The sequence below is a fragment of the Morus notabilis genome, unplaced genomic scaffold, assembly GCF_000414095.1.
Source record: "Morus notabilis unplaced genomic scaffold, ASM41409v2 Scaffold1023, whole genome shotgun sequence".
NCBI lineage: Eukaryota > Viridiplantae > Streptophyta > Magnoliopsida > Rosales > Moraceae > Morus > Morus notabilis.
This window is the reverse complement of record NW_010365731.1, coordinates 120,612-146,127: the sequence shown is the minus strand read 5'-3', so window position 1 is coordinate 146,127 and position 25,516 is coordinate 120,612. Positions and strand designations below refer to the sequence as shown.

At 38.1% G+C, this 25,516-nt stretch overlaps 1 protein-coding gene across 3 annotated transcripts; it reads right to left on the bottom strand.

Moving 5' to 3' along the window:
• Nucleotides 1–582: 582 nt before the first annotated feature.
• On the bottom strand, nt 583–25,516 carry LOC21392574 (adenylate kinase 5, chloroplastic). Of its 3 annotated transcripts, none has more exons than XM_024172494.1 (19): nt 25,192–25,516; nt 25,011–25,115; nt 24,092–24,220; nt 23,844–23,978; nt 23,483–23,629; nt 22,876–22,950; nt 22,682–22,772; nt 22,446–22,504; nt 22,193–22,321; nt 22,054–22,089; nt 21,906–21,986; nt 21,441–21,579; nt 21,013–21,092; nt 20,830–20,895; nt 1,862–1,891; nt 1,670–1,779; nt 1,319–1,456; nt 1,043–1,072; nt 583–955 (listed from the first exon to the last, which is right to left on the bottom strand). In XM_024172494.1, the coding sequence occupies exons 1-19, from the start codon at nt 25,414–25,416 to the stop codon at nt 931–933; spliced, it is 1,830 nt and encodes a 609-aa protein (XP_024028262.1). In that variant the 5' UTR covers nt 25,417–25,516; the 3' UTR covers nt 583–930. The 3 variants fall into 3 exon arrangements, 2 of the variants coding, with proteins under 2 accessions (XP_024028262.1, XP_024028263.1); XM_024172495.1 differs by having other exon boundaries at nt 25,195–25,516; XR_002903147.1 differs by lacking the exons at nt 583–955; nt 1,043–1,072; nt 1,319–1,456; nt 1,670–1,779 and adding an exon at nt 19,777–19,869 and having other exon boundaries at nt 1,874–1,891.

Below are 25,516 nucleotides of genomic sequence, written 5' to 3'. Positions count from 1 at the left end.
TTATCATAGAAATCTCTTTTTATATGGAAACTTCCAAAACAAAAGAAAGAGGACCAATATCAAGCATTGGGGCTAAAATCTAAATAGGAGATAGATAATGAAATGAACATATTTTCTAATGCACTTGTAACCTTTTATCCCGAGTTAAATATGCTGAATCAGGAAAGAATCTGAATACCCTTTCTCCCAACCTGGAGTGGGATATACAACAAAACACCATACACAATGTTGGGCTTTTGGGTCTTCTTTTCTTTTTTCTTGCCAGCCTGCAACATGATCACTTTCTACTTTTTCCAAATGCTTTGGGCAATAAATTCCAAGTTCTAATGACTTTCTTTTTTCAAAAAAAAAAAAAAAAAATGTAATAAATTTCTAATAACTTGTCACTTGCCTTTCTTTGTTAGTCAGTGACAGTCAAACAGAATGGTTTTCTCAAGCGGTTGGCGTATGATAAGTAAGGCATATTTTTTTCATTTACTACCTCAAGCCAAAAATAATAAAGCAATGGGGACGGTTCCGAATATTTTTAGGGCGTTGTATTTTGATTCTAATCAAATTTGCACTGAAAGTGTGTCTCATGTGTAAATTGTACTGACCATATTAAAATGTGTTTGCCAGCAAAATAGTTCTCATTAATTCATTTTATAAAACTGAAAGCCATAGAGAATGCAGTAACTATACAGTTTTTTTTTTTTCCCTCCCAATATCACGTCACATGTAACTTGTAAGAACATAGTGCAAGTTCATAAACTAATATTATGAGCTGTCATATGAGTGATAGCAGAATCTTCAGAACGAAGTGGCCGGAAAAATAGACATGAAACTTGATATGAACAAGAAAGAGCATAGATATTTTCAGCACCCTTTTGTAACTAAAAGTAAAACTTACTAGTGAATAAGACTATATATATACACCATCTTCCTCATTGCTCAAAATATGCTGCTCAAGAATCCCCTGCAGGAAAGGGATGAAAAAAAGGAGACAGATGAACATCAATATACAGTAATGACTACAAACAACGCAAAGATAAGTGTTTCATACCAAATTCCAGACTCTTTCTTCGTTTGATTTCTGCAATGATAATATTGAAATGAAATCGTTGAGTTAGAATGGTGCCAACACTCTTGACATAAGACGTATTGGTCTTCCAAGTTTCTTAACAAGAGTCTTATCTAGATGTTAAATTATGCTGAAGCAAGTTGACTAATCAGAATGACTATTGACATTCCGAATTTAGTACTAACAGCGAAAGTTGTATGATCCAAGGAGCTTATCTTTCCAATAAAATGGGGCATGTGATGCTCAAACATTTTTTACCTGGGTTTTCCTATGAAAGCATCATTGATTTCATCAGGATTTGGCCTTTTAGGAAATGTTGACAAGGCGACATACTTTTCCTTTCCAGAAGGTTCATCCACTCTCTTGTACAATTCGTATGGATAAGGATAAGACATCCTGAAAAATGGGTCAGAAGTAAGAAAAATTAAATGTATAATATAGCTTAATATCCACAGTAAGAACATCTTGCAAGACCTATATTTATTGTCCAGAACGTGTTAAATTCTTTTAAAACTCTTTTTTCGCAATGGATGCTGATGAGGAATCTGAAATTGGGGTTGTGCATGTTTTCAAAGTACTCGTTAACTTCTTTTAGTAAACTAAGCTGACCTTATTGCTCCCATAATTGGGTATTGGGTTCCTGCATAATAGAGAAGCCTAAAGAAATAGCAACTTTCAAACGATGCAGCATACTCCAATCTCTTGTTGCGGCCCATTGTCTAAGAAAGGAAAAAAACAATTGATAAATTGTTCTTAATCCATGTAAGATCATTTCGAATTCATCATAATCTGAACACTTACTTGCATGATTCCACTAGATCCCGGTAAATCCTGAACATGAAGAAATTCGTCACACATTAGCCACACAAAAAAGAGTTAAATTGAACCAGAAAACACGGGCACTTTAGTTTCAGATTTTTTTCCTGCTTCGTTATGGGCTTCTAGAGATAAAGCATTCAACGGTCATTCCTTTCTCACTTAGCTCTTAACTAGAAAAATGTAATGGGGAATTATTTTTGACGTTTTAGTTTTATTTTTGCTCTCACACTTTTGTGTTGTCTTCTATTTTTTCTCTTTTTTATTCCTGTTATGAGGACTTCTTGTCATTCTTCCCCTTGCAACTGATTTTTATCAATGAAAGTTGGTCTATTATCTAAAAAAATGTTTGAGATTTTTGGCATGTACATAAGAACTGTTATGCATGTATGGCTAGCTATTGATAATCCTCCAACAACAATTTTTTTGTTCCAATACTACCCAGGCCTGGACAATTTCAGAGAGATAATATGGAGAGGAGGATAATCAAACAAATGCCCACACGTGACGACAATCGAGGAACTACACTACTCTTATACCAGGTTAGTTCACTGATTTTCCCAAAAGCTTAATCATGGAGATCAGAGCACTAATTTGTCTTTAATATGTAGTTTTAATTAAATTAGGAATTTAAGTTCTTCGGGAATTAGGGCTCGTTCCTATTGTCATTTAACGTTAGTAGTTTCCTTATTTTATTTTGGTCTAGTTTCCTAGTTAGTTATTTAATTACCCTATAAATAAGTAAGTTCGTAACTTCAATTCCGACACAGTTGACGAATGAATGGTGAGATCTCAAATATCCTCCTCTTGATTTGTTGTTCTCTCTCTATAATCATATCTGCAATATCCCTTGGTCTCTCAAATCTCTAGTCATTTTACTTCATTTCTTATTTCTATCTTTTCTATCGTGGACCTAAATTAGTTGGCATGAGAGACCAATTGGTATTAATTTATCAAATCAAAAAAATCCCAATCTTTCATGTTCCAAAACCATTGCCTGTACACTCCCATGTGTTTCCGTGTGCCTCCATGATGCTAAAATGCCTCGCCCTCTTTTGATGAAAAGTAGCCACCATATGCTGAGCTCCTCGGCCACCTTTCCTCATTCTTGGAGACCTCTGCCCCTATCGAAGATCATGTTCTACAACAAACGTTAGTGTGGTCTGGTCTATCAACCAACCTAAAGTGTGATCCCTGTAGACCACCAGAAAGTGCCAGCTGCACCACCAACCAAAGTGGACTCTTCTTTTTTTTTTTTTCTTCTTTTTCATTTGCAACCACTTTTAGATAGGTGCAACTCCATTCTCTTGAAATTTTCGTTTTAGTCTTATTAGAAGATGATTACTGAGTTTTTTGGATCCACGCTGTAAACAAATATGAGGAAGAAAACACGCCAGAACACCACTTTCGATATTGGAACTTAATTAATTACATTATGTATGTTTGGCTTTTATATACACCAGTAATGCCAAGAATATAAAATCTAAACAACACGTCTACTCCTACAATTTAGGGATCTTTCTATCTAAGTCCTGATTTTTCTACACTCCCCATCAAGCTTGGACTGTACAAATTGTACATGTTCAGCTTGCCTACATACTTCTCAAACAAATATGTTGAAAGACTCTTGGTAAGGATGTCAGCTGTCTGTTCTGAAGAAGGAACATATGTCACGCAGATGGTGCCATCTTCTATTTTCTCCTTTATAAAGTGTCGGTCAATATCCACATGTTTCATCCGGTCGTGATGCACTGGATTATGTAAAATATTGATCGCTGCCTTGTTGTCACAGTAAATCTTCAACGGAGACTCTAGAGGTTCACCAATTTCCTTTAACAGATTCTTCAGCCACAAAGCTTCACAAATACTGTGAGCTAATGATCACAACTCGGCTTCAGCGCTACTTCTAGCCACAACTGGTTGTTTTTTACTCCTCCAAGTTACTAGGTTCCCCCAAACAAAAGTGCAGTAACCAGAGGTTGATCTCCTGTCCTCTATTGCCTCGGCCCAATCAGCATCGGTGTATGCTTCATCTGAAGAAAAGTCCTCTCCCTGGAGTGCCCTTGAGATACCGAAGTATTCTAAGGACTGCGTCAAAGTGTTCACTATTTGGAGCATGCACGAATTGGCTAACACGGCTAACTGCAAAAGCGATATCCGGTTGAGTATGAGACGGGTAGATAAGTTGACCAACAAGACGCTGGTATCTTCCTTTCTCAACCGGCTCGCTGTTACCATTATTGTCCAGCTTTTTATTGAAGTCGACTGGTGTTTCCACAGGTTTGCAGCCAATCATTCCTGTGTCTCGCAGAAGATCTAACACATATTTCCGTTGTGACACTGAGATCCCCGTTTTATTCCTTGCAACTTCCATGCCGAGAAATACCTAAGACTTCCTAGATCTTTCATTTCAAATTCTGCTGCCAATTCCTTTTTCAATCTTTCCATTTCCATTGTATCGCTCCTTGTCAAGACTATATCGCCACATAAACTATGAGAATGGTTATTCTCTCATTATTCCGTTTATAGAATAAAGTGTGATCTGCCTGGGCTTGCTAATATCCTTGTTGAAGTGTTGCCTTTGCGAATCTCCCAAACCACGCTCTTGGTGACTGCTTAAGTCCATATAAGGACTTCTTAAGCCTGCAAACTTTACCATTGCTGCCTTCTCGATCAAAACCAGGAGGAAACTCCATATAAACTTCATCTTCTAAGTCGTCATTTAGAAAGGCGTTCTTAACATCTAATTGCTGCAAATGCCATTCAAGGTTTACCGCAAGAGAAAGGAGAACTCGAATAGTGTTCATCTTAGCTACTGGAGCAAATGTCTCATGATAATCCACCCCATATGTTTGTGTATAACCTTTAGCGACCAGCCTTGCCTTGAACCTTTCCACCGAGCCTTGTATTTAATGGTAAACACCCATCTACAGCCAACGGGCTCCTTACCCTTCGGTTTTTGTACCACTTCCCACGTACCATTATTCTCCAATGCTTCCATCTCATCCATTATAGCCTTCTTCCAAACCGGTTTGTTCAACGCCTCCGGCACTGTTTGTGGAATTTCTTGATCTTCCAGATTTGACACAAGTGCTTGAACAGAGTTAGACAAATGATTATAGGCTACAAATCTTGATATTGGATGATTAGTGCAAGACCGAATACCCCTTCTAACAGCTACAGGTAGATGGAGATCAGAAAACTTATCTTTCATACCTGATTTCGGGTTGGATTCTGGGCAGTGTGGGGCCTGCAGATCGTAATTACCCTTCGAACCTTTTTTTCGTGCATATTTTAGATCAAACAATTGTTCTGGACGGGAAGCTTGGCTCTGTTCTAGGTTATCTGCGGAAACCTGATTTTGTGGAGTATCAAACTGATAGTTTGGATCAGAGGTTTGTGGGGAAAGATTTTGAATCGACTTTGGATGATTTTCTAAGGTCCAGATTTGTGGAGATGGATTTTGAATTGGAGGGAAATTCTCTCGGAATATCTCTGGAAAATTTGAGTTCGAATCAGGCACAAGTTTTTGAGATCCAACTGGCGGATTTTGTGGTCCAGCTGGCGGATTTTGTGGAGAGTGATTTTCTGAGATTGGAAAATTTTGTGTGGCTGGAGACAGATTTTGTGGGGAGTTCAAAATTTCTGAGGTTGGCGAAGAGGATATCTCGAGAGGCTTGTTTGAATGGGGGGAAATATGCCATAAATATTCCCATAAATCCGGATTTTTTGAATTGTCCTCAGAAAAGTTTTCTTCATAGTTGTGCTCCCCCTGAAGAGAATTTTTCTGGAAAAAGAATTGATCTTCAAAGAACATGACATCTTTTGACACAAAATATTTTCTCCTCTCTATCGAGTAACACTTGTACCCTTTCTGAGTGGTGGAATACCCAACAAAGACGCATTTGTGAGATCGAGGATTGAATTTGCTCCTATGGGGATCTAGATTATGAACAAACGCTACGCATCCAAAGACACGAAATTCAAGAGGAGTAGAGGGTCGTGTGTTAGGATAAAATTGATGGAAATAGTCAATAGGAGTTTGATGTTTCAACACACGCGAGGGAACACGGTTAATCAAATAACAAGCAGTGAGAACTGCATCACCCCAAAAAGTCTTTGGTATATTGGCTGTGAACATAAGGGAACGAGAAACATTTAACAAATGTCCGTTCTTTCTTTCTGAGACACCGTTTTGTTGTGGACTATCAACACACGAACTTTGGTGAATAATACCATGTTTTAAGAAAAAATCTCCTAGGACAGTATTAAAAACAACACACGCGAGGGAACACGGTTAATCAAATAACAAGCAGTGAGAACTGCATCACCCCAAAAAGTCTTTGGTATATTGGCTGTGAACATAAGGGAACGAGAAACATTTAACAAATGTCGGTTCTTTCTTTCTGAGACACCGTTTTGTTGTGGACTATCAACACACGAACTTTGGTGAATAATACCATGTTTTAAGAGAAAATCTCCTAGGCCAGTATTAAAAAATTCTCTACCATTATCGGTGCGTAACATACGAATACTTTCATTAAACTGAGTGTGAATCATGGAGTGGAAGTTTTGAAATACAGTCGCAACTTCGGACTTTTCTCTTAAAAGATAGACCCAACAAACACGAGTATGATCATCAGTAAAAGTAACAAACCATTTTTTTCTATGTGAGTGTCTCAATGCGGGATGGTCCCCAAATATCACTATGAATTAGGGCAAATGGTTTAGATGCGTGATAAGGTTGAGGTGGAAAAGAAACACGAGTATGTTTAGCCAACTGACAAATTTCACATTGAAATGAATCATCGTTTTTAAACAAGGATGGAAACAAAAATTTCATATAACTGAAACTTAGATGTCCTAGTCTATTATGAAGCAAAATAATGCGCTGAAGCCGAGAGTAAGAGGAGGTGCTAACAACTGTTTGAACCAAACCACGCACAGAAAAATCATCCTCAAAGTAATAGAGACCAGCAAGTTCCCTGGCACTGCCAATCTTCTTCCCCGAAATTCGGTCTTGAAAAACACAAGAAGAAGTAGAAAATTTCACGATACACTCCATATCACGGGTAAGCTTGCTAATGGACAACAAATTGCAAGACAAGTTGGGAACATGTAATACGGATTTCAAAACAATATTTGATCCAAGTTGGATGGATCCACTTCCAGCAACAGCGGAAAAAGAACCATCGGTGATCTTAACACGATGATTTCCAGGACTTGGAGAATAAGACATGAACAATTTTTCACAACTTGTCATATGATCGGTTGCCCCGGAATCAATAATCCAAGGTTCAGCTTTTGTAGTCAGGCCACCGAAGGAATTTACGGAGGTACCTTGTTGGGCTGTCAAAGAGGTGGACTGTGTTGCAGAAAACATTTTTCGAAGTTGATCTAACTGCTCCTTTGAAAAGGTTGTGCCAAGTTGATTATCTGCCACTATGTCGGATGAAACCTGCATCCCTTTTCCATCACGTCCTTTAGCACGATTTGGAGTCCAGTCGGCAGGCTTACCATGAAGTTTCCAACATGTCTCTCGAGTGTGGTATGGTTTTTTGCAATGATCGCACCATTTCTTCAAGCCTCGCGCATCTGTACGAGAGTCCAAACCACGAGTCACCAAACCAGACGAGTCGGTGGAAGGTGCAGATTGGACAGTCTTCGAAAAATTGCCAAGCATCACTCTCCTGCGATGTTCTTCACGTTGTACTTCTGCAAAGATTTCGCCAATATTCGGCAATGGCTTCAATGCAATCAAACGACTGCGGACATCATCAAGCTCCGGATTCAGGCCCGCCAGGAAATCATAGGTGTGATCGGCATCCACCATCTCCTTGTACATCACGGCATCGTCCGTGCTTTTCCACGGTCGAGTGATAAATAGGTCCAACTCCTGCCAGAGTTTTGTCAACTCAGTATAATACTAACATCATTCTCCCCCTATCGGAGATTGCGAGCACGAGTTCTCAATTCAAACATTTGAGACGAGTTCTGCAGATCTGAGTAAGCAAGAGAGACGGCATCCCAAATACTTTTCGCTGTCGGGAATAAAATATAGGTATCAGCAATGTGATCCTCCATAGAATGAATAAGCCACGCCATGACCATCGAGTTCTGTGATTCCCAAGCAGAGTACTTTGGATCATCAAGGGCCGGCTGTGAAATAGTTCCATCAAGATACCCTTGTCTTCCCTTGCCACGGACAACCATCATCACAGAACGGGACCATTTGAGAAAGTTCTTCCCATTCAATTTTTGGGTCGTGATTTGTAGGGAAGTGTGGGACTGAGTATCAGATATTGCAGTGGGAACAATCTTAGGGATTGGTTGGACGGAACCCGAAGAGACCTCCGAACCATCACCCCTGCTTGTTCCATTATCGGCCATTGTTTCCCTCAACTCACACTTAATTTAGTTTGGCTCTGATACCATGTAAACAAATATGAGGAAGAAAACACGCCAGAGCTCTACTTTCGATATTGGAACTTAATTAATTACATTAGGTATGTTTGGCTTTTATATACACCAGTAATGCCAAGAATATAAAATCTAAACACGTCTACTCCTATAATTTAGGGATCTTTCTATCTAAGTCCTGATTTTTCTACACACGCCATTTTGCCTTTATCATAACATCGTTTCCTTACTCCATGACTCCCAACTTAGCATAAAATCACCATGAATATTCAAGCATATGTTCAACTCCATCTCTACTACTATAATGTAAGATTGATAGATTACACTCATTATTTCCACACCTTTATTTTGTTTAAATATAAACCTTGCAAGCTTGTTTTCAATAAGGGGAGTGAGATTAATGTTGTGGCTTCACAACTTTTCAGTAGAATATGTTGAAATCTTACCTTAGTTAGTTCGGATTTCCAGGGCTGCATCATTCTATATTAGGATAGCTGAATATTTGTATTAAGTTACATAATTTCCTGTTTATTCTCTTTCCTTATTTAGGTTAGATTGTTTCCCTTATTTTTGTTTACCTTTTATTCTGTTCACACGGTTTGCCTACTACAACCGTGTCCTATATATATGTGGCTGTAATTTTCATTCATTCAATAAGAGAAAATCAGAGAGTATACTTTCTCTCTCAATAATTTTTATGGTATCAGAGTCTACCTCTGAAAAACCCTAATCCCTTCTTCATGACCAAATACAGCATGGCTACTGAGAGACAAAGCTCTACATCCGAAGTAACCTCCACTCCAAAAACTGCTGCACCAGCTTCGAGCAGCCATGGAGGTCCGGACACTCATTCTCTTCTCATCACCGGCCACAAACTCAACGGCCAAAACTATCTCCAATGGTCCCAGTCGGTTATGATGTTTATCTGTGGGAGAGGCAAAGACGAATATCTCACTAGAGAAGTCACTATCCCAGAAAAGAATGATCCCAAATACAGGCAATGGAAAACCGAGAACCGTATGGTAATGTCATGGTTGGTTAACTCGATGAACAATGAGATAGGAGAGAATTTTCTCTTGTACGGAACCGCACAAGAAATCTGGAATGCTATTAGGGAGACATATTCAAGTTATGAGAATACTTCAGAACTCTTTGAAATCGAGGCCAAGTTACACGATCTTCGCCAAGTAGACCTCACGGTTACTCAGTATTTTAATACTCTCACTCGTTATTGGCAACATCTTGATGTGTCGAATTATCTAGCCTTATCAGGAAACCGTGTGATTATATAGGATAATGTGTGATTTCTTGATTTCTAGGAGATTCTGTTAGGTGTATATTCTGTTTTGATAGTTTCCTATTTTGTAGAGATTTTATTCCTATTCTTTAGGCTGCAGCCGTGTATATATCTCAGCCTCTCCTTGTAATCTATTCTCACGAGTGAATGAATTACTTTTACTCCTAATTGATATTGCTACATGGTATTAGAGCCCTAGGCTCTTTTATGGGTTGTTTCTTCCCGTTTTTTCTCTGCTTCTGTCAGCCTGTTCAATCAGCGTTTTTTAGCGTTATTCCTCAACCTTTTTAATGCTCGTTGTTCGCTTGAACCTTTTATTGAAAGACTAGCCCTTCATTCTTTCGTTTCTGCTATCACCCTCTAAAACGTGACCGATTTATCCAAGCACCATGACTGATGCATCTACAACCAGCAAAACGACCGAGTCTTCTGGGATTTCCTCGACCGAGAGCAACATCAACTCTTTTACAGGGGACTTGCAGAATATTCAGGCTGCTTACAGATTAAATGGAAAAAATTATCTTAAGTGGTCTCAATTGGTTCGCACGTTTTTGAACGAAAGAGGCAAACTGAGTCATTTGCTCGGTAATGGGCCTAAACAGGGAGACCCTAAGTTTGATGCTTGGGATAAACATGACTCACTTGTGATGTCCTGGTTATGGAACTCTAGGCTACCCAAAATAAGTGACACATGCATGTATTTGAGTACGGCAAAGGAGATATGGGATGCCGTGAGGGAAACGTACTCAAAAGTCAATGATGCTGCCCAGATTTATGAAATTAAGACCAAAATCTCAGCCACCAAGCAGGGAAATCGGTCAATCGCAGAATAATCCAATCATTTGAAATCTCTTTGGCAAGAGATGGACCATTACCAGTGCATTCAAATGAAGTGCAGTGAGGATGCAGCCATTCTTAAAAGATTTGTTGAAAAAGGACGAATCTATGACTTTCTCACAGGATTGAATGTGGAGTTTGATGTCGTACGGGTACAGATACTCGGAAAGGATGATCTGCCTTCATTGAATGAGACAATTGCTCTCGTCCTTGCTGAAGAAGGAAGAAGAGGGGTTATGATTGAAGGGCACACAGTGGAGAGTTCAGCCTTGGTGTCAAAGGCTAATAACACAAGGAGTTTTGGCTCAGAACAACACCAAAAAGAGGATAAAAGGTAGTACGATATTTTGGCTCAGAACAACGCCAAAAGGAAGAAAACAGATGGCTGTATTTTTGAGTCAATCCAACAGAGATTCCTTGTGATGTTCGTATTGCAAGAAACATCGACACACTGGGGAAAACTGCTGGAAACTGAATGGGAGACCTCCGAATATGAACATGAATTCTGCGACAAACGAGCAAGGACAAGAACATATGGCTCACAGTTATTCAGGCAATGAAGAGGGATCACAGAATTCTAGTTCAGGATTCGACAAAGAGATTGATAAGTTGAAGATGTTGCTGGGATCTCTTGAGAAATCTTCCTCGGCAGGTACATGCTCATTGGTGTTTTCAGGTATCTCTTCTTCCTCTTGTGTTGCTAATGTCTCAGAAAAAATTTCTTCAAGGATGTGGGTGATTGATTCCGGAGCCAATGACCACATGACCTATTCCTCCAAGTGTTTTATTTCCTATAGTCCTTGTTCCAGTAATAGGAAAATAACTATAGCTGATGGGTCCATTACTACTGTTGCTGGCTAGGGGGACATTCATATAAATGACTCTCTCACACTTAAAAATGTTCTCCATGTCCCAAAACTTTTTGCAAACCTCATCTCTATTCAAAAGCTTACCAAAGACTTCACTTGCAGTGTAACGTTTTTTCCCTCATATTGTATCTTTCAGGAACAAGGCACAAGGAAGATGATTGGACGTGCTAGTGAGAAGGACGGTCTTTACTACCTGGAAGCCCAAAGTGGAAGAACTAATGTTGAGGATTCCCTATCTACATCATTCCTTTCTGAGTCAGTTTTGTCAAATAAAGATAAAGTTTGGCTTTATCATCGTCGTCTAAGTCATCCGTCTTTTAGTGTCCTAAAGTTTATGTTTCCTATGTTATTCAAAGAGTCTACAATTGAAATGTTTCATTGTAATGATTGTGAACTTGCCAAGCATAAATGTGCTTCCTTTTCAATAAGTAATACAAGAACACTTGTTCATTTTTCTCTCATTCATAGTGATATCTGGGGACCTTCTACAATTCCTAATGTTTTTGGTGCTAAGTGGTTTGTTTCGTTTATTGACGATTGTACCCGTGTAACATGGATTTATCTCCTGAAACACAAATTGGATGTCGGTAGTGTTTTTCCCAATTTTTACAACATGATCAAAACTCAGTTTGATGTGAGAATTAAGCGATTTCGTTCTGACAATGCCCGAGATTATTTCAATCAAATTCTCTCCCCATTTTTCCAAAAGTAAGGGATTATTCATGAGTCTTCTTGTGTTAGTACCCCTCAACAAAATGAAGTAGCCGAACGTAAAAATGGTCATCTTTTAGATATCACAAGAGCATTATTGTTCCATAGAGACGTTCCGAAGCAATATTGGGGAGAAGCAGTTTTGACCGCTGCCCATCTTATTAATAGACTTCCAACTCGAGTCCTTGAGTTCCAAAGTCCAGTTGCAATTCTCACTAAATTTTTTCCAAACTTCAACGCTTCCAATAATCTGGTTCCTAGAATTTTTGGCAGTGTTGCATTTGTTCATGTCCACTCCCAAAACCGAGGGAAACTTGATCCTCGCGCTATTCGGTGCATTTTCATAGGATATTCTTCTACACAAAAGGGGTACAAATGCTTCCATCCACCTACTAGGAAATTTTATGTCTCGGCAGATGTTACTTTTGTCGAGAATGAGTCCTTTTTCCAGCAGTCCTATCTTCAGGGGGAGACCTTAAGTGAAGATAGAGCAAAGGACCTCTCTCTCCTTGATTTTCCTGGCCAGCCCGATTTTCCTCCTGAGTCCTCAGTTGAGTCTATTTCACCACTTGTTCAGTCCACTCCTTCTAAGTCTACACCATCAATTGAGTCACCCACGTCTGGTGGAATGATGAAAGATAAGGGGAAACAAGACAATATTCAGCCACTGCAGGTTTATTCCAGGAAGAAAAGACCAGTCTCTCGATCGGTACAGGTACAATCTCCTATTCGTACTACTGTTCTGACTTCCGAAATCCCTTCCAGACATACTGAAATTATCACACCATCAGCTGAACCCATTGAACCCGTAAAAGAACATGGAGATCCAAGTGATGCCAACCTACCAATTGCTCTTAGGAAAGGAACCAGAACCTGAACACAACACCCACTACACTTGTTCATGACCTATCAAAACATATCCCAAAGCCATAGAGCCTTTCTTAGCAACCTTCATACAATACCCATTCCGAGAAATCTATCTGAGGCATTAGGGGACAAGAAGTGGGAGGATGCTATGAAGGTGGAGATGGAGGCTCTGGAAAAGAACAAGACATGGGAGTTGGTTGGATTGCCAAAACGGAAGAAATTAGTTGGATGTAGATGGATTTTCATTGTGAAGTACAAGTACGACGGCTCTGTAGAAAGATACAAGGCAAGGTTGGTTGTCAAAGGGTACACTCAAACCTATGGTATTGATTATGTAGAGGCGTTTACCCCAGTTGCGAAGATGAACACAGTACTTGTCCTTCTGTCATTGGCTGCTAATTTTGGGTGGAATCTACAACAGTTTGATGTCAAGAATGCGTTTCTCCATGGTGACCTAGAAGAGGAAATTTATATGGAGGTTCCTCCTGGGTTTGAATCTAACGGAGGCATGGTGTGTAAATTAAAAAAGGCTCTCTACGGACTCAAACAATCACCGAGAGCTTGGTTCTGAAGATTTACCGAGGTAATGACTATCTTGGGGTATAAACAGAGTCAAGGTGATCATACTCTATTTGTGAGACACTCTAACTCAGGGGGAGTGACAGCTTTGTTGGTTTACGTGAATGACATTATAGTGACGGGAAATGATGCGGGAGAAATGAATACTTAAGGCGACGTCTTCTCAAAGAATTTGATATCAAGGAGCTTGGAAAATTAAAATACTTCCTAGGCATTGAAGTGGCACATTCAAAGCAAGGGATCTTTATCTCTCAACAGAAGTATGTGCTTGACTTACTAAAGGAAACAGGGAAGTTGGACTGTAAGCCGGTTGACACACCCATTGAATTCAATCATGGACTATGTGATGCTCCAGAGGATCCCGTGGTGGATATAGGCTCCTATCAGAGACTTGTTGGAAGGTTGATCTATTTGGCACATACTAGACCAGATATTGCATTTGCAGTCAGTATTGTCAGCCAATTCATGCACAATCCTAAAGAATCCCATCTTAGGGCGGTTCATAGAATCTTGCAATACCTGAAGGGCAATCCCAGAAAAGGTATTTTATTCAAGAAAGGAGAAGGTATGACACTAGAGGCCTATACAGATGCGGATTATGCAGGATCATTGGTTGATAGGAGGTCAACTTTGGGCTATTGTACGTTCCTAGGTGGAAATCTTGTAACGTGGAGAAGTAAGAAGCAAAACGTGGTGGCAAGATCAAGTGCAGAATCCGAGTTCAGGTCTATGGCAATGGGAATATGCGAACTGCTATGGTTGAAGATAATTCTTGATGATTTGAAGATAAAATGGGAAGGACCAATGAAGCTATACTGCGACAACAAATCAACAATCAGTGTTGCTCATAATCCTGTTCAACATGATCGAACGAAACACATTGAAGTTGACAGACACTTTATCAAAGAGAAACTTGACAGCGGGTTGATATGCACTCCGTTTGTTTCAACAAAAGATCAACTAGCGGATGTGCTTACAAAGGGACTGCCTGGGACAGCATTTCGAGACATTGTCAGCAAGCTGGGAATGAAGGATATACATTCACCAGCTTGAGGGGGAGTGTCGAATTATCTAGCCTTATCAGGAAACCATGTGATTATATAGCATAATGTGTGATTTCCTTATTTCTAGGAGATTCTATTAGGTGTATATTATGTTTTGATAGTTTCCTATTTTGTAGAGATTTTATTCCTATTCTTTAGGCTGCAGTCGTGTATATATCTCAGCCTCTCCTTGTAACATATTCTCACGAGTGAATCAATTACTTTTACTCCTAATTGATATTGCTACATGATGTATTCGAAGTCCACACATGGAAGTGCCCTGATGACACAGCCCTCTACTGGAAAATTGTGGAGCAAAAACAGACATTCAAGTTCCTTCTCGGCCTCAACAAAAATTTAGATGAAGTTAGAGGAAGAGTAATGGGGACCAAACCTTTTCCTAGCATTCGTGAAGCCTTCTCAGAAGTTCGACGTGAAGAAAGCAGAAAAAAAGGTAATGATGGGTCTCAGGAATCTACTCCTACACTTGAAGGATCTGCCTTTGCTGCACGAGGACCACCAACAAACAACACTTTTGACAACCGGCAGAGGAGAGGAAGACCATGGTGTGACCACTGCCGCAAACTAGGACATCTCAGAGAAAATTGCTGGAAAATTCATGGCAAACCCGCTGATTGGAAGCCCTCTCGATCAACAAATGACAATGAAAATCGTGCCTATGTTGCTGCCTCCAAAGAGGATAGTCCAGACACAATTGAGACAAGTCCTTTCACCAAAGAACTCGAAGTCCTACAAAAATGTTTCAGCCAAAACAATCAGCCTCAGACAAGTACTTCGGCACCAGGAACCAGTATGTTAGCACAAAAAGGTAACCTTCCAATGGCTTTTATAGCTAATAGAGGGCACTTGACACCTTGGATTATTGACTCTGGAGCATCAGATCACATGACGGGAGATGCAACTATATTTCACCAATACAGGCCATCCAGTGAGAACTTTACCATCCGAATTGCTGATGGTTACTTATCCAAAGTTGAGGGAATTGGCTCGGTCCAGATTACTAAGGACTTGATTCTAAACTCTATCCTCCATGTTCCTAGTTTGGACTGTAATTTACTCTCAATTAGTAAATTGACAAGTGATTTGAATTGTGTAACTAAGGGCTTGTTCTCTTGAGTGAAAAATTTAAAAAAATGCAACTCGAGTTACAATTTTATTCGAGTTTATATTTTTTTAAGTTTAAACTCGAGTTTAAACTCGAGTTCAAACTCGAGTTTAGAACTAAAACTCGAGTTCAAGTTTCCCCTTCAACTCGAGTTCAGAAACTCAAACTCAAATTAATGAACAGTATTTTTTTCTATTCTTAAAAATGCTATAACTTTTTCGTTTTAATTCTAATTGAGATGATTTTATTTTCTATGCGTTGACAACGAAAAGACGAATAAAACTAGACCCATATACCTTATTAAAAATTTTCATCAGCATTAAGTTTTTATTAAAATACTATCTAAATATAAATTCAAGTTTTGACTTACTCAAACACAAACTCAAAAATATTCTTATCTCAAACCATAACTCAAATGTACACAACCAAACACAAACTCAAATTACAACTTCAACTCAAGTTATAACTCAAAATCTACACTCAAATTACCTAACTCAAAAACATCAAAAGAACAAGCCTTAAATTTTTTCCAAACTTGTGTGAATTTCAGGAATTGGATTCGGGGAGGAAGATTGGCAGTACTGAGATGTGTTCTGGGCTCTATCTACTCAACACTCCTCTAAGAAGACAAGCTCAAAATGCAAGTGGTGTGTCCTTTAAGAGTCAGTCAGTTTTAAATTCTTATGTCAATAAAGATAGTGAAATTATGTTATGGCACTATCGTCTTGGTCATCCAAATTTTATGTATCTGAAAAAATTGTTTCCTTATTTGTTTATCAATAAAAGTTCAATGTCTTTTTATTGTGAAATTTGTCAACTTGCCAAACATACTCGTAGTAACTATCCTAGTCATTCATATAAGCCATCTCAACCATTTGCCTTGATCCATAGTGATGTCTGGGGCCCCTCAAGAGTGAAAAACATAATAGGAACTCGATGGTTCGTCTGGTTCGTATCTTTTGGTAAAAGCCCGCCTGGTTGCTAAAGGCTTAGTCTTATGGAATAGACTACCAGGAAACATTTGTTGATGATCACACTAGATTGACCTGGATATTTCTCATGAAAGAAAAATGAAGTTGGCCAAAATTTCAAAATTTCAATTCCATGATACAAACCCAATTCCAAACCAAGATTCGAGTTTTAAAAACTGACAATGCCAAAGAATACTTTACAACTATCCTTAGTGATTACCTCTTGAGTCAAGGCATAGTCCACGTAAGTTCCTGTATTGATACCCCCCAACAAAACAGAATTGCAGAAAGAAAAAACATACATTTACTTGAGGTAGCTCGATCTCTCATGTTCTCTACTAATGTTCCAAAGTATTTTTGGGGAGAAGCTGTCCTTACATCTGCCTACCTGATCAATAGAATGCCATCCCGAGTTCTCAAATTCCAAACTCTTTATCGAGTCTTTCTCCAAAACTACCCACATACCAAACTTGTTTCTGCCTTAGATCCAAAGGTATTCGAGTGTTTAGCCTTTGTTCATATCCATCAGCAAAATCATAGCAAATTAGACCCTAAATCCATCAAGTGCATTTTTCTCGGCTACTCCTCAAACCAAAAAGGGTACAAGTGTTATTCTCCTATTACCCGGAAATTTTACAACTCAATGGACGTAACCTTCTTTGAACATCAACCCTACTACCCCAAATCTGAAATTCAGGGGGAGAACATGAGGGAATATCAGCTTTGGAATGTTCCAGTTTCTATGGATCATATACAACCTGGCAGTGAATCCGAGAGTCAACCACCTCCAAATCCAGTTTCTAATCCAGCCTCTTCTGTCCACAATCACTCCAAATCACCACAAACTGCAAGTAAAGAGCTTCGTGTCTATGCTAGAAGGAAAGGCCCCAAAGGGAGATAGAGCACTCAACTCCTCTCGCACATGTTCAAGAACCTGTACTGAGTCCAAAACCTATTCAAATTCACTCAGGTAAGGAAACTCCCACTCTTGAGATTGAGAATGAAGTAATTACCACTAATGATTGTGATCTGCCGATTGCTCTAAGAAAGGGTGTTAGAACGTGCACACAACATCCCATATACAACTTTGTCTACTATGAAAAATTATCTCCATCCTATCAGGCATTTGTTTCGGGTCTTGATAGTGTACAGGTACCTAATTCTATTCAGGAAGCTCTCAAGAATCCAGAGTGGAGGAAGGCAGTTGGTGAAGAAGTTAAAACCTTGGAGAAAAATAGCACGTGGGTAATCTCAAATCTCCCACTTGGCAAGAAACCAATTGGCTGTAAGTGGATTTTTACTGTCAAATATAAGGCTGATGGTAGTATCGAAAGACTAAAAGCCCGCATAGTTGCTAAGGGCTTCACTCAATCCTATGGAATAGACTACCAAGAAACATTTGCTCCAGTTGCCAAACTCAATACAATTCGGGTTCTTCTTTCCCTTGCAGCAAACTGAGATTGGCCATTACACCAACTGGATGTAAAAAATGCATTTTTAAATTGTGATATGGAAGAAGTGTCTATGAAAATACCACCGGGACTGAAAAATTCCCTCAATAGCAACAAAGTGTGCAAGCTTAGAAAATCTCTATACGGACTCAAGCAATCCCCTCGTGCATGGTTTGACAGGTTTGCAAAGTCAGTAGTGAGGCATGGATACACTCAATGTCAGGCAGACCATACACTGTTTGTGAAGTTCTCTCCAGAGAAGAAGATAGCAGTACTGATTGTGTACGTTGATGATATTATTCTATAAGGTGATTATGAAGAAGAATTATTGAGATTGAAGAAGCTTTTGGCCAAGGAATTTGAAATCAAAGAGCTCGGTGAGCTCAAATATTTCCTAGGTATGGAAGTGGCACGATCCAAGAAAGGAATATTCGTCTCTCAACGAAAGTACGTTATGGACTTACTAAAGAAAATTGGTATGCTGGGATGTAAGCCTATAGACACTCCAATGGATTCAACGAAAAAGATAGGGACTGAAGAGTCAGTTTATGAACCCCACAGAAGAACATATGGCAACTATGAACCGGATTTTAAGATATCTTAAGATGACACCAGGAAAAGGCATGTTATACAAGAAGAATGACTGTAGAGATATTGAAGTCTTCTCAGATGCAGACTGGGCAGGAGACATCTTAGACAGGCGATCTACATTTGGGTATTGTTCGTATGTTTGGGAAAATCTTGACTAGAAGGAGCATGAAACAATCTGTAGTTTCAAGAAGTAGTGCAGAAGCTGAATTTAGAGCATTAGCTCTAGGTATCTGTGAAGGAATATGGATACAGAGACTACTTGGTGAGCTAGGAGTACCAAGTGCGAAGTCCATCAAGATGTTCTGTGACAACCAAGCAGCCATAAGCATTGCAAAGAATCCCGTGCACCATGACAGGACAAAGCACATAGAGATTGACAGGCACTTCATCTCAGAAAAGATTGAGAAAGCAATTGTACAATTGGTCTACACTCCTACCAGGTTTCAAACAGCTGACCTACTCACTAAAGCCCTTCCACGAACTAACTTTGAAGAATTGAATTGCAAGCTATGTATGGAGGATATCTACAACCCAGCTTGAGGGGGAGTGTTGAAATCTTACCTTAGTTAGTTCGGATTTCCAGGACTACATCATTCTATATTAAGATAGCTGAATATTTGTATTAAGTTACCTAATTTCCTATTTATTCTCTTTCCTTATTTAGGTTAGATTGTTTCCCTTATTTTTGTTTACCTTTTATTCTGTTCACACGGTTTGCATACTACAACCGTGTCCTATATATATGTGGCTGTAATTTTCATTCATTCAATAAGAGAAAATCAAAGAGTATACTTTCTCTCTCAGTAATTTTCAGAATAAAACTTCAAACTGAGCCTCACCCTAGACCAACAACAACAACAACAAGCCTTAATTCCATCTTAATTGGGTTGGTATATGGAGCCTCACCCTAGACCATTATGAATAAATTTGATAGGTAAAGATTTCTTTGAAGGTACTGAACAATGTCTTCAATTAGTTGTTATTATAAGAGATACATGTGTTCTGATGTCCTGTGAAGAAACATTACTCATAAGTCATTAGGACTTCCTTGGGTAGATGAAAATGAGGTCAGAGACACTGAAGTGAATAAATGTGTATTTCGACATAATGGGAAAAAAAAATATATCTCAAATCTCACCAAGCAAAAAGAAAATACATATATCTAAGTTCATTCTCCCTTCACAAGTTCCTAGTAATTCAGACACCACCTATAGGTCCCGGGATAATACACCTATCAAGAAGGATAAAAGTAAGAGTGAGTTTTTAGAAAATGACAAGGTTCTTCATGCCTATTCTTTTCCCAAGACTATTACCAAAGAAACATCACTTTTCTGACACATTGAATCTGATTCCTCATAATTTTTTGTTGAATATTTACCTTTAAAGTTGCATGATAAAATTCCTGAACTTCTCTTGATTCCCTTGGATCTAATGCATGTTTTTCTTGAATTTCCTTCTAATATTTTACTATGGGTTTCATTCTCAATGAGCTATGTTGATCAAAGGCCTCAACTATTTTCTATGTTTGTTTCTAGAGTGAGGATGTAATCAAATATCAAGCTCCTATGGCTTCTTTCAGAATTAAGTGTTGTGATTGAATCTTTTCTCAAATTGATTGCTTATGATTCTTTCAAGTTTTCACTCGCTAGAGTCAAGTTCTTTTTAGTAGGTGGAATGATGGAGATTAGAATTTTATTTTATTTAACAATTAGTTTTAACTAAATTAGGAATTTATGTTAATTTGGGATTATGCTTAGTTTAACACTGTCATTTTATATTAGTAATTTTCTTATTTAACATTTGGTTTGCCCATAAATAAGGTAGTTTGAGTCACAATTATAGGAGTTTGAACTCAAGATCTCCAGCTCTAATACCATATTAGATTACCAATTAATCCTAGACCTATTAGGATTTGGGCCAATAGTAGTTTTATATTTTAAGATTTTATAATTTCTATCCAGACATGGTTGATGAATGAATATTCAGATATCATATATCCTCCTCTTTAATTCTTGTTCTATGTCTAGAATCATCTCTCGACTACACTTTGTCTTCAATCTTTAGTGGTCTATTTCTTTCCTCAATTCTTTCTCTTCTATTTTGATCATAGATCAGTTAAGCTATTAAGAGGTGGGGCCGTAGATAAAAAAATTTTCTTTCCAAGAAAGATGGACATGTATAGGAATGAAACCTTGAGTCGAGGATTGATAAGAATAACTGGTCGTTTCCCAGCAGCATCAGTCATGGCTCTTAGATCCTGTATAATCAACCACAAGAGTATTGGGAAACAAAAACGTAGAACTTAAAGAGCATGTCAAAGTACATTTTCAATTTAAATGTATGATTCAAAATTGCACCACTGTAGGCTTCTTACATCAATAATACAATTTCCTACAGCATTTTGAGGAGCCACAAGAATAAACATGTCGTCTTGCTCATCTACATCTTTGGCACCTGGGGTGAAATTAAAATTTTTCAGTAAGCAAGTTGAGCACATTCATAAAGAAAATATATTGGTGAAATCAGATTCTTTTGTAACACTATTTTCAAACAAATAGCGACGAATTTAGGGTTGATATACATGAACACACCAGCAGTTTAGATTTGATAGCCATCAAAACTTGAACACACCATCAGTTTTGTTCGACACATTTTCTTTCAATACACTTAAGCTAAGTATCTAGCGGCATGTGAAACGTGACATGATAAGCAATAAACAATGAACCTAACAATTATTATGTATGGATTCAGTCCATGAGCATATGATGATGTACGTTTGACAAATAAGAATGGTTTGTCTACCTATAGATCCAATTTTGATAAATGTCCCAATTGCACCATAATCACCCCAGTCCATGAACTCTAAGATTGCTCGAGTACCAGCAAGCTGCAATGGCATTCCTACAAGTGCACCTTCTCCCATAGATCCTTGGACGCAAACCTAAGTAGAAAAGGAAAACGTTTGCATCATTCTAAAATTATATCAGGGGAATTTTTGGCAAAACTCTAGACCCCTTTTCAAAAACCGTCATGTAAATCTTTTTGCTTCTATTTATGTTCCTTTTCAAGTAAATCAATAATATAACTGTAAACTGATGAATTCCTCAAGTAAATCAGCAATATACTATTAACAAATCAGGTAAATTATCGATTTAGCTTACAACTAGTCGACATAAAACTATAGAAAAGGTTTTAAGGGAATATTCATCAAACTCGCTTGTTATCATAGCCACATCAATAATACAGAAGCAAGAAGGATTGAAATACCTTGACCCGTTTTCCATCATCAGCAAATGAAAGAGCAACAACCCGAACAAGTTCCATTAACGTACCTATGCGATAAACATCCTGTGGATCATAAGATATGGTCAACCCCAAACAAAATTATAAGTAAATAAGGAAACAGTTTACTTACCATTTCTGGATTCAGCTCTGGGATATTAATCTCCACCTGCCAAAGGTGTCAGGTTCTTGTAGCAGTGTTCTAACTTGGTAGTGGATTAAACTTCTGTCACAACTTAAAGGAAAATCATGTTCAGAGAAAAAAATCAAACCTTTAATCTAGTTCTTCCATCATTTATAGCTCTTTGCGTGGCCTGTAAGACATCGTTATAGAAATATTTTCTAATTTCTCTAGAATGGGGAATGTTATTCAATCTAGTAGGAATACCCCTCCAGTTATCCTGTAAAATTACTAGAGAAATAAGGAAATAATATACGACATTACTTATTGCAACTTCCATAAATAAAAGCAACTCTTGTAAGCAACAAGCATTCACATGCAAAATTTCATGTTATAGGTCTCACAACAACTTGACTTGAAGATGACTGATTTAAGAGGCTATCATTTCCAGAGGTTGGTTTCCCTGTTAGAGAGGAACAAAAAGTTAAGAGAAAAACAAACAGTTTGCAGGAGAAACAAACAGTTTGAAAGTGAGTTCTTCACTACCTTGAAACAAGGTTTTAAAAATCCTTTTTTGGATATAACACTTGTAACTTGGGCAAACTCACATGATGAATTTTAGACCTTGAAAATGCTTTACCTAATTTCAGCTTCTCTTTATCTTTCTGTACTTCTGATAACAAAGACTCTATTTCGGCAAAAATTTCGTCTTTAGGTCGGTTTCCATCAATCTATGTTCCCGAAGGGAGTCATGTGTATAAGTGTGTTACTTAAACAGATCAAAATAATGCGAGACAAGGAAAACATATACCAATACTTATAGTGTTAAACTACCTTGTTCATTATGTTTGAGTAAGTGGATAAGATTGTTTCAGCATTTTGCTTGTATACTTCAAGACGTCGCTTTACCTTCACAAAAATACAGAGACCAATATCAGAAGCCATGCAGGGGATCAACAGTAATCCATATAAAATGAAAAGGAGATCAGTGAGAGGATAAATACGTAGAAATCATGTTAAATATTATCAACAGACACTTCAAAGAGATGATAGTTTCCATTTGTATCGTATCAGGTATCCTCAACCAAAATTTTCACCATGCTACAATAAAAGTGAAAAAGTGCAAACCTTAGCCTTGTGTGCTACTCATTCAAGTCACTCTGTTGAGCTACTTTGGGATTGATTTTGGAGTCTATAAAAGCACTTTACGCATAAAAGTGCTACTAGCACGTTTGGTAAATTTACATAGAAGCACTTTGCACATGCACTTTCATCTTTATTTTGAGAAGCTAGATTCTTTAGTTTTTCGACTTCTATTTACTTATTTTTGCTTCAAGTAAAAAAAAAAAAAAAAAAAAAGGTCTACTTTAAATGTACAACAATCCCAACCCAGGTCTGTTCTCTCTCTTCACGAATAGCTTGTGACGATGTGCAATCATACCTTTTCCTCGCTGTCATCCGGACGGGTAACAAGTCTTTCTCTAATCTCCTCTGTCTCTGGAGGGAAATTCTTCAAATGGTAAATCTTCCCCGTCACAGGATCCAACCTTCTTCCAATACATCTGTCGATTAGAATTTCATCAGGAACCTGAATATTGAAAGATTAGCACTTTGTAAAAATCAATTGCGCAATGCAAAAGGTTGTATAAACTAACTGCAACCATTTTATCAAAAACCGTAGAAGAGATGACACAAACAAGTAAATCAAACTTCCACGCATCATGCATTCGATTTAATACATTCAAATTCCATAACGCATTCCATAGTCAAGTATAGAACATATGTGCTTGCAATTAACATACATCCAGCACAACATAAATGTCTGGTCTGATCTTCAGCTCCTCCAAACTCTGTGCTTGGGTGGCACTTCTTGAATACCCATCAAGAAGCCACCCTTTTTCTTTTGCATCTTCGCGAGATAATCTAGCTTTGACCATCTACACACCCACAAAAAAAAAAAAAAGGGGAAAAAAAAGAGTAACATATCATTATTTATGTTGAGAATGATGCACAATATGAGATGTTCACTTCAAGGTTGATATTTGCATACAGCTGTTACTATCTCGTCAGGAACTAGACGACCAGCATTCATGTATTCTTTTGCCTTGTTCCCAATTTCCGTCCCAGATGACACTTCAGCTCTCAGAAGATCTCCTGTTGAAATGTGCACTAATCCAAACTGAAGAAAAAACAGAGAGTGTTGAAGAATACATAAATATGAAGCAATCACTTAATTAGACGGAATAGCCAAGATGGATTTCTGGTCTATAATGGGTAAAATCATATAATTTCTCCATGCAATAGCTAATCGTCATGGTCATAATAAGTAATCCCAAATAACAATCTTTACCCAATAATTAAGGCCTACGATCACCTCCAATGCAAATACAATGCCATATTGGCACCAAAAAGGGCGAAAACATATTTGATATGTTACTTTCGTTTGTGCTATAATGCTAATGCTGAAACTTCTAAAAGTAAACTTTTAAAAGCACATGCCAAATTTATCATTAAGGCCTCTTTCGCAGTGTGGATTCAAATTTTTAATTTGAGTTGAGATGTAATATTTTTTGAGAATTTTTAACTATAGTAGAAAAAGTTAGATATGATATTTTTTAAGAAATGAATAAGACCTAAAAATAACATTGGAGAGTGATTTTCTATTAAAATGCTAAAATTTGACCTTACAATGCTAATTTAGCATTACATGGGGATCCTCTAATACTTCAACATTTTGCTCTTAAAAAAAATAATAATAAAATCTTAGAATTAAGAAGGACAGTAGAAGTTTTCCCGAGCAAAATTTTGAGAAGATCTCCCTCATTTGTTTAATTTTTAGAAAAAATTAGAAGTTCATAGCATCACCAAAGAAGTTCTAAACAAGTCTTAATGTGATTTTGTGTATATAATGCAACATAATATACACACACACACACATATATATATGCATATGCATATTTACACTGTACCTTCTGCACAATCAACTCGCATAGGGTTCCTTTGCCTGAAGCTGGTGCACCTGATATCATCACCTTCAACGGTTCACTCTTTACTGAGCAATTCACTTTCAAGCCCTGCCCAGCACAAAGCAGAAAATAAACAACTGAAAACAGAGGGGGGGAAAAACTTAAAGCTCTGCTTTTCTAGAACAACCTTGGACTTGGAGCTAGTTCTCAAATGGGTTTTGTTGATGTTGACCCGGAGAGAGCAAGGCCGGTAAGATGGTTTGGAAGACAGAAAGCAAGACGAAGAAGAGGAAGAAGAAATAGAGGAAGAGGAGGTGTACATAGAGAATGAGGAGAGAGGAGAGAGAGGAGAGAGAGGAGTTGAAGAGACATTTGATGAGCGAAGAGGAGGCAGTGAGGTGGGCACCATTGTTTGAGCTCTCTATGCTCTGCTTTGTCTATGTTTAGAGAGAGAGAGAGAGAGAGAGAGAGAGAGAAGGAAGGAGCAAAGTGAGATGATTCGGTTGCTG